Source organism: Ostrea edulis, chromosome 7 (genome assembly GCF_947568905.1).
Source record: "Ostrea edulis chromosome 7, xbOstEdul1.1, whole genome shotgun sequence".
In the NCBI taxonomy this organism is placed as follows: domain Eukaryota; kingdom Metazoa; phylum Mollusca; class Bivalvia; order Ostreida; family Ostreidae; genus Ostrea; species Ostrea edulis.
In genome coordinates, this window is record NC_079170.1 from 6,679,091 (window position 1) to 6,689,737 (window position 10,647).

General features: G+C 34.4%; 1 protein-coding gene across 1 annotated transcript; it reads left to right on the forward strand.

Moving 5' to 3' along the window:
- Nucleotides 1–1,777: 1,777 nt before the first annotated feature.
- Nucleotides 1,778–6,403, forward strand: LOC125653922 (fibropellin-1-like). Its single transcript, XM_056143141.1, has 6 exons — nucleotides 1,778–1,884; nucleotides 2,113–2,258; nucleotides 2,343–2,466; nucleotides 2,585–2,745; nucleotides 2,868–2,986; nucleotides 3,674–6,403. Exons 1-6 carry the CDS (start codon nucleotides 1,831–1,833, stop codon nucleotides 5,497–5,499), a joined length of 2,430 nt encoding a protein of 809 aa, XP_055999116.1. The 5' UTR covers nucleotides 1,778–1,830; the 3' UTR covers nucleotides 5,500–6,403.
- Nucleotides 6,404–10,647: the final 4,244 nt, after the last annotated feature.

The following is a 10,647-nucleotide window of genomic DNA, read 5'->3' on the forward strand; positions in this document are numbered from 1 at the left end:
CACCTATAATACTAATAATATGCGAGTCTAAAAAGATATGTTTTTAAATGTTTTTTTAAAAGTGTTCAAATTCTGACAAAAGATCATTTTGTTCAAAGTTTGTGAAAGAATTGGAATGAGTCCAAATGATTCTTGAATGCAAGTTATTTTCTGTAAAAAAAAAAAAATTAATTCTATATATGTATGTGTCTGTATTTATTTCCAAAGAAGGTGTTGCACGTCTCATGCTAATTTCCCTATATACTAAAGAGTTGCGTGAGATATTGATAAAATAAAGTTATTCAAGTATATGATAAAATGAATTAGAACTTATGTCTTGATTCAAACAGTTTTGAAAATAAGTTTAAAAGACGTGTATTAACAAGAATTAACTAAAATAATTTGAGTTTAAATCAATCATGAAAATAGAGGGTTATCCCCGAATTTCAGAACAACTGCCTCCGTGAAACAAAATGAATTTGTCATGAACATGTTCTTCGAGTTTTCCACTAAAAAAAAACTGCCGCTTTGAAATTTTGTTACACGAGGGCATTTTTGTTTTGTTGGGAGGGAGGTGTAAATTTCAAAATTTCAAAACGATTTCACTGATATCATTTTCAACTTTACCTGTACGTTAATTTTCCATTGTAACTTAAGTTCTACTGCTTGGTTCAGTGGATAAGGTCGTAGAATTTAATGTGTAAAGAAGTCATCTTTTTTAACGACCGGGTTTGAATCCCTCACGGACACAAGATTTGTTTTTCAATGTTACGTTTTTCATCTAGAATTTTTTATTTATTGAAACAATTACAATGTTCCGAATTTGAAATAAAATTCTAACCTAGACACTGTTTAGTTTGTGAATGGGAATCGCAACAAACACGCCGAATACAGCATGTGATATCTGTGTTTTAATAGTCAAGTCTGTTAACGAGAATTTTTTAGGTTTTAAAGCTTTGAAAGAAAAATGTAAAACAAGGCAAATAATTATTGAATAGTTTGAATAGATAAGGCAATATGTATTCCAGTAGAAAATTGTTATGGCAAATCAATGTTTTCAAGTGTATGTACTTTGAATTTTGTTGAACTTTATCAATGCGTATTAAACTTCCAATATTTTGTTTTGTGGTCAGAGTTATGTCCAAATGGTTGTAGAAAATAATACATAGGAGTATATAAGAACTTTTAGATTGTAGTAGTATAGAATATTAAATATTTGATACACTCTTAACCCTATACATTGTGTCTAATACTCAGAAAAATTAAAATGATTTAATTTTCACGATTTCAAAAAATATTTTTAGACTATGTATGGACACATAAAATATTTTAGGCTTGCCCTTAGTACTGGGGAATCCCATAGGTATTTACATGACAAATACTTAATAAGACTTTAAATAAGAATGAAGGTAAGTTCTTCGTCACTGGTGTTTAAATACCAGGCACAAAGTTCCGGTTAGGGAATATTACCGCCTCTGCGCAACACCCTCAAATTTAAAACTAGAATAATCTTAAAATGATGTCCCCTAATTTTTTACTTCCTTGACAAAAATTCAATTTGCTGTACACTTTGGCTCCGAGTGTAACTTTTGACAAATATGCAGTCGTTTCAAAGTTGAAAAATATCATCAGTAAATTTCACCGAAATGAGCTTTACTATGCTTCACTATCTCTTTAAGTACCTACTGCATTACTGCCGATTATGTAGAATAGGTTCTGTTTGCTTTACAAGATAAATGTCTGATTTATCTTTGATGATAACGAACATACTATTACCAATAGATTTACACACAAAAGCATTCGGCAAACTACCAAAACCAATAGAGCTACAGCAAAGCAGCCAGCGAAATAATGGTCAAACATAAGTTTGTACTTTTCTTATTGTTATGGATGTTTCTAGTTAAGGTAAGCGAAAAACTTATACGGTACCAATTTCGGTAGATCTATTTTTAAATCGATTAAAACTTCATTAGTGGTTTATATCTACATATTATTTACAATATATTATTCATTATTGACTAAGTATAATTTACATACAACCATAACAGTTATCAGGATGATATATAAATTCACTAATTCGGAAATATTTTTTATTATTAGTTTTAATCTCATTTTTATGATTATATTTGAAAGGTTGCACTTGGGAAGATTACTTTCTTCATACACGTAGACAATATGAAAAGTACAGGAAATAAACTCCATGGCGGTGGGTGTTGTCAGGGTGTAACAGGTACTCACTGTACCAAGTTATGTAAGCCTGTCCTCACTGTGTGTCTCAAGTAAGTGCTTATTGTGAAACATTGGCTGTGTGTACCTTACAAACAATGGCAGGCTGTTCTTATTCACTTTAACTCTTGCTGTAGAGACAACACCCATACCTGTGTCTCTAGTTTTACCACAACCTTGGACATGCGTCAACAGGATGTCACATACGGTTCAAAAGTTGGCAACACAACAAATCCACAGTTTTTGGAAGTGGACAACTGGGTGAAACGTTTTCATATCAAATATATTTGTCATGTGATAAGATGGTTAAAGCAGAGTTATGAATGTTCGTAATGCGTACCAAATGCATTTCTTGATTATTATTATTATTATTAATTAGAACAAATTCTCTGACAAGATAGCAGTGGCAGTGCAAGATATGGGACCTTCTTTTACAGTACTCATCTACCAGACCGAATTTATTAATGCCCATCTCAGAATTGGAAACAACATTCTGTCACAACACTGGCAACAGAAAAAAATAGGAGCTGGTGTTTTCTCGTACTGAGTATTTATAATCGTAAAACACAAAATTAACTCCTCTGTAAAAGGTTCATAAATAGTTTTCAATATTAGTTTCTTCATGTTTCTTAACTAATGATTAATAAGATTGCTACATTTAGATTACAGTTAACTTACAAAGCGTACTGTTGTGAGGGCTACTATGGATCAGACTGTACCGCTCACTGTCCTTGTAATCCAAACAAGTGTGTGATCAACGGGCATACCTATTGTAAAATGGGTGAGTAGGAATGTCAGTTTGAAATGTGATCGTATTCAGACATCAGATGATGGATAACTCCGTTTACCTGATCAGGATATAGGACTCATGGCGGGTGTGACCGGTTAACAGGAGATGCTTACTCCTCGCCTGATCCCACCTCTGGTGGGTCCAGGGGTCCGTGTTTGCCCAACTATTTATTTTGTATTGCTTCTACGAGTTATGAAATTGATCACTGTTCGTTATCTTCACCTTTCATGACTGAAAAATCCTATATGCATACATATACTATGTACTAAAATCCACTCAATACCTTAAGTATCAAGTCTGAATTTAGATGCGAAGTCAAATAAATAAGGTGATATAAGGCACTAAAATGTCCAACATGAACAATAAGAAATCTGCTCCTTCGTCACGACGAAAGAATATCAACATAGAAATGAAAAATAAAGAAACAAGATCATTTTGATATAAGGTATCATATCGGCCGCTACAATACTACACGCGTCAGATGTGGTGTAAATCAAACGTGGATTCTAAAATATTCTATATTCGAATATATTATACATATTAAAAGAAATGGGAGAAACAGTACACAAAGTTAAAATCTTAAAGCCAGCGCTTTCATTTCATAATCCTCAGGCATTGCACATTAAATAGCTATATATGCAAAGAGAACAAACTTGAAATTGTTCGAATGAATTGTAGGTTGGCGTGGCACCAACTGTGACCAAGACGTTAACGAATGTTCTACACACAATTTCTGCAGTCATGGTCACTGTACAAACACTAATGGTAGTTTTCGCTGTACCTGTCCTCCCTCCGTGTATGGTCTGAAGTGTCAACTTGATGAGGATGAATGTTTACTGAAGCCATGTAATGGTGGAGAGTGCGTTAATAAAGTCGGAAGTTACCAGTGTCAGTGTAAGACCGGAACTACTGGTAAAAACTGTGAAGCTTTAACGGCGCATAAGTGCTCAACGACCACCTGCAATAGGAATGGAACGTGTAGCGTCCAAAATCAAAAGCCTGTGTGTACGTGTGATACAGGCTACTCTGGGACTGACTGTTCCGTCAGAGACTTCTGTAGAAACAATAAATGTCAACATAATTCTACTTGTGTTACCGGTGAAACAAACTATAAATGTCACTGTCAGAAAGGTTATATGGGTCAATATTGTGAAAATCAGGATTACTGTGCTAGCCATCCTTGTCTTAACTCGGGAGTTTGTACGAACACGCCGACAGGATACCAGTGCAAATGTGTTCATTATTTTACTGGGACAACATGCAATGAGTGTAACTATTGTGAAGGAATTAATTGCAGTAGTAATGGTGTTTGTCATGAGGTTGGGAAGGGTCGTCATTGTTCTTGTATCCCAGGGTATACAGGTGCCGACTGTGAAATCCGTGACTACTGCTATAACAAGAACTGCTCAAACCATGGAAACTGCAATAACGAAAACAATGAGTACACGTGTACCTGTAATGGCGGATACACCGGTAAAGACTGTGACACGCGGGATTATTGCTACAACAAAAACTGTTCTCACCGCGGTACTTGTCGTAACGGAAATACAACATATACATGTAACTGTACCGATCGATTCGCGGGTACAAACTGTGAAAAAGTAGATTATTGTAACAATCAGCACTGTTCTAACCACGGTACTTGTCGTAACGAAAATACCAAATATACATGTATCTGTAATGCTGGGTACATGGGGCGAAACTGTGAAAAAATAGGTCATTGTAATAATTTATTTTGTTCTAACCATGGCACTTGTCGTAAAGAAAATACAACATATACATGTAATTGTAACCCTGGGTTCATCGGTACTAACTGTGAAAAAGTAGATTATTGTAACAACCACCAATGTTCTCACCGCGGTACTTGTCAGAACGGAAATGCAACATATACATGTAACTGCATCGCTGGATTCGCGGGTACTAACTGTGAAAAAGTAGATTATTGTAACAATCAGCGCTGTTCTAACCACGGTACTTGTCATAACGAAAATACAACATATACATGTAATTGTAACCCTGGATTCATCGGTACTAACTGTGAAAAAGTAGATTATTGTAACAACCAGCAATGTTATAACCACGGTACTTGTCATAACGAAAATACAACATACACCTGTAACTGTAGCGATGGATTCGCGGGTACTAACTGTGAAAAAGTAGATTATTGTAACAATCAGCACTGTTCTAACCACGGTACTTGTCATAACGGAAATAACGGACATACATGTAATTGTACCGTTGGATACACCGGTACAAACTGTGACAAAATAGATTATTGTAAGAACCACCGCTGTTCTAACCACGGTACTTGCCATAACGGAAATAACGGATATGCATGTAATTGTAACGCTGGGTACACCGGTACAAACTGCGAACATTGCTTCAATAACAGATCTAAGAATAGGGGTAGTTGTCACAGTGGAGTGTCAAACATTACGTGTTGGCACAATGTGATTGCTCTGATATCTTTTGCAATTCACATTTGGTGGAAATTTTATTTTTGATATGTCATCTATTTGCTGTATACTTTATGTAGCTTTCAATTCTGTACAAATATATATTAATCATTTGTAATTTTGGGAGATACATATAAGCATATTGAAACGCCATTTGTATTATCTAACTAGCTGTTGGTCTGATCCCCTATCAAGCTTTGAATATATTTTCTTTTTCTATTTTTGTCATTTTCGATAACATTTTTCATATTTATATTGGTGTTTATTCAGTCGATACTTAGTCAGAAAAAAACCAGAGCTGCATTCAGATATTGCAGCATGAGGAAGCAAAAACAATTATATAAATAATTGCATTTTTGTGTTGAATGTTGTTTTGTGTAAATACAAGTACGTAATTATACCAAGTTATTTGTTTTATGATTATTGATTTTACTTTTGCCTTATGTGACTGCCATGAATATTCTTCCAGCTGGCTTTGCAGGTGGTAGGTGCTGTGTTATGCAATTCCCTCATTCGTAAGTCGCTGCAGCTTCCCTGTAGACGGTAACACAATTCCAAAATGTTCCATGGTCGACTCTTTCCTCTTCCGCCATTAAAAATCTCTTCATGGTCAAAGAATTGATGCTGTCGGTACCTGACCAGTTAGTGCTTGGTCATTCTCACTCAACCTACGCTAGTGATGGCGGCGAAAATCATGCCACAACCGCCTCCACCTTCTTACCTTACTTGCATTTATACTTGTATGTATTAATGTGATTTGATTTTTTTTATGCTCGTTTTTATCTTTTTACTTTATACTTTGTGCATTTTGTATTTTTGTATATATTCTACGATTGTAATTTTAGGGCATCAGTATATGGAAATACTACTTTGTATGATATGACCACCTGATCCCCAATCATGTTTTTGTATATTTTTCATTATTTAGAATAAATGACATTTTTCATCTCTACAATTGTGTTTATTTTTCATGAACCCACTCAGAAAAAAAGCTGTGGTGAGATTATACAGCACGAGTAAACATAACTCTGTGTATTGTACGCTGTGATTCAAGGGATCACTTTGTGAAACCGGAGAGTATTGTCACGGTCAGACATGTAGCTGGAGGGGAACGTGTTAAAATGGCCGCATTGGTTACACGAGTAATTGGCGGCAAAAATATTACAGAACTCCATGTGAATTTAACAACTACATGTATGTATTGTCATAGTAACCCTTGACATGTGATCGGTATGAGACATGTATTGCTCTGCAGAATGTTTGTTTCATTTTGAATTCTATTATCAATTCAATTAATATTGACACGTATACATGTAGTTTAATCTGAGTTTTAAATGTCTACTCAAACTGGGTCGACAAGAACTGATAGTTCATAATATTTGCATTAGTTCGAATATTTTCTGTTTCTTCGAATTGCATTTCTAGGTCATCACTTCAAATTATAAACAGTGTCGGACAAATGAGTGTGTATTCTTCAAAACACTACACTCGGGTAGAGTATACATAGTTATATTAGAATTACCCAATATAACGTTTTCATAATTGTACCTACATTTCTCTGAAATACTCGAAAATGATATTAATTCCTGGGGCATTTGGTCATCCTGCGTATGATCACAAACTGGACTCTCATCGGTGCCATGTAATACTCGTGATGAAAGGTGAAGATAACGAACAGTGATCAATCTCATAACTCCTATAAGTAATACAAAATAGGTACATGTAGTTGAGCAAACACGGACCCCTGGACACACCAGAGGTGGGATCAGGTGCCTAGGAGGAATAAACATCCCCTGTCGACCAGTAACATGTAACATGATCGATCAAAAATTGTTCGATTATATAATGATATTTCTCCGTTAATAAGATATAACTACACTCGATATTCAATATTCGCCTTGTGCTGTGAATATTGAACTTCTCGGGTAACTAAATCATCGCATTGACCTCAAAAATGTCATATTGTAAATCCATTAAACTAATGTTAAAACTGACATGAATTAATGAATATAGTATAATTCTATATGGCCGCCATATTTCTCTGCTAATCCGCCATATTAGTTGGATGTTCTATTGTTATATGTATCGAGGTTCGCGTGGTATATAAGGGGACGAGTTTTGCTACGCTTCACTTTACATCAGTGTCTTCGATTTACCTGTGCGGGTAGCTTTGACAGGTAACACGTACATCTCCGATACTATTTTATAGGACATCAAGAAGAAATGAAATCACGTCTTGGAACACCACGCAGTGCTCAAAATTACAATAAACATATCATACAGTAGTAAATCATTCTAAAAACTTTGGATAAATAAATTTAGAATGGCTTTTTTTACGTGAATGTACGTACATTTGCAGTAAATTTGTCAAAACTATACAAAAACGCGGAGAAATATTTCATCTAATATCTATTGATAAAATGGAATAAGCAAAGGGTATAAAATCTATACCATTCACACTTACTTCAAGCAAACGGCAAATACATAAATACTACTGTACTTATAAACATGACATGTATGCTTGCCATGAAAACACATCGAATGCGGACGACTATTTACCTGGGTCTACTCGTAAAATATGTAAAGGACCGCAGATGTACGTGTACACTTGTCGAAAATACCAGTAGTAGTAAAACTCCCTTTATTTGCATAATCCATGAAACAAAACGATAAACTCCATTTGTATTCCAACAGTAAACAATATTGTCCATTGTACAGACTGCGACACACTTAGTCCGTGCTGATCAGCGATCTTCAATCAGGGGAAGTATCAGAGTATAATATTTACCATGTGTTGTGCATGAATCCTTATACTGTATAATTTTCTGGTCAGAGTATTGCAGATTTGTAAATCAGGAAATCATTGAGGTACATAAATTGTTCATGCATATATAATTTGCATATACAACACTGTACGAGTGTATGGGATGAGAGAGAGAGAGAGAGAGAGAGAGAGAGAGAGAGAGAGAGAGAGAGAGAGAGAGAGAGTTCAAACGATGATCTTGTGAGGATCTTGTAATAATCGCGCTCTTATTAAGACAAATAATATCGTTAATTCAATAAAATAGAACAGTAACTCAATATTGCTCTCATTGATTGATAGTATTCATTTATTTCATTAATTTAAAGCACGCATAATTAAAAGTTAAACATATCATTGAATAATGTTATTTTCAATCCTTCATTTTTTTGCTAATTTGGCGCTCAATATATCTTATATATATCAATGCCATTTTGCGTTATTACATTCTGCGTTGAACTCGACGCAAATTGTACCAATGCAAAATGTAATAATTGAGTTTATCATATTTTGCGTCTTTATCATGCACATCGAATCAAGAGAAGGGGACAAGAGGGTCTACCCCCACTTTTATTAACAATATCCAGTATTTGTTATTTTGTAATGCAAATAAAAGATATATTGGGTGACCCCGACTTGCCCCAGCTTGAAAGTTTTGATTATAATAGTAAAAGACACAAACCACCACCAATTAAGAAAATGAAGATATAATGAGGCACCCATAGTAGAGGACTCTAACCACCCCATCCCACCCCCAACAATTGAAGAAAATGAAGTGTAGGGGAAATGATTGAGGCACTCAAAGTAAAAGACTCTTTAACCCCCCACCCCCACCCTCGAATGGACTTTGAACATCGGACAAAACATCTTGGTTAGTTTGGGTGGTTTGTTTTGTTTTATTGCTGTTTTCGTTCATTTTTTATTATTATTATATTGAATGGCAAGAAATTTCAAAGAATCCAATTTTCCATTTTTTTTCTCTTCCTGTTGTACCCCCCTCCCCCTCCCCTCATGAAAAATGACGATACATGCATGGATATTACATTTTGCTTTGCAACACATGCATGTACATGTATACTAATTATATGATGTAGAATTGCACCCTTTACCAAATTTTCCTTCATTTACAGAGTGTAAGGAATGGTAAACCAGTCACAAAACAAAATGCATGGAGACCAATATATTTTTAAGCGTAGGAACTTCATTCACGAATACATTAATACATGTACATTGTATTCAGAAAAATCGCATGCATGCATTGCAGGACTATAGCACATGCATGTTTTAACGTTTCTATAACATGCAATAATGATACTTTCAGGCTTGCGTGTAATTTATTGATAAATATTTTCATTTCTTAGATCTGGCCCAATGGATATATACTGAAAATAGACATACCGCTGTAAGTCGAAATTTCAAATTCAAATGTATTCGATAAGATGTTACAATGTAGTATACATAAATCAGTAAAATTCGTGTTGAGGTTTTATTGCTTGTAGGAGTTATGAGATTGATCACTGTTCGTTATCTTCACCTTTATAGGAGTTATGAGATTGATCACTGTTCGTTATCTTCACCTTTATAGGAGTTATGAGATTGATCACTGTTCGTTATCTTCACCTTGCATTTGATTTAGAAAACCTCTCACGTATACAAAATATAGTATGTTATACATGTACAAATAAAGATTGTCGTACCCAGAAAATATAATATTCGTTATAATACACAACTATGATAATATACAATATATGTTTTGGTTCATGTAAGTACATAATCAGGCATAAAATGCAAAACATATTTTAAAGATAGGTTTTATTTGATATGATACAATGTCAACATACTATAATGCACAAGTATGATTTGCAAAAGGCAAGGGTGTAAACATTTTCTTTTTTCAATAGTAGTATCAATATCTATATAATCACAAAAAAACATTACATAATTCATATCCGGATTCATATACCGATTTAGATATCAGTAAAAACAAAGCTGCATAGTTTGAGGGGAGGGGGATTCTAATGAGTCTGATGAAATTAAAAGAAGGAACCCCACATTTGCATTCAAACTAGATGTACTTCAAAATGAATTCATTTCTGCTCTGACTGAAAGCATGTTTCTAAATTATTAATAGGGGAACACAGAAATTCGAGCTCTTTTGGAATTTAATGAAATGTATATACGCACCTTTTTTCAACATGAATTAAACTTGTGTAAATATTGTATCAGGCACGTATACAGGGGGTTGGAGTGGGCAGGGAGACTGGTCTGCTCTCCCCACTTTTTTGACAATTTACTTTTTTCCATTATTCTAACATACGAAGTCAGTATTTTCTACATGCACAGTTCAAACTAATATTTTTTTTTTAAATTTGTAATGAATACAATTATAAGCATCA

Coding starts and splice junctions, on each gene's coding strand:
- LOC125653922 (XM_056143141.1), top strand. CDS start 1,831: ATGGTCAAACATAAGTTTGTACTTTTCTTATTGTTATGGATGTTTCTA. Junction 2,746..2,867: donor ATAGGAGCTGGTGTTTTCTC/GTACTGAGTATT, acceptor TGCTACATTTAG/ATTACAGTTAACTTACAAAG. Junction 2,987..3,673: donor GCATACCTATTGTAAAATGG/GTGAGTAGGAAT, acceptor AATGAATTGTAG/GTTGGCGTGGCACCAACTGT.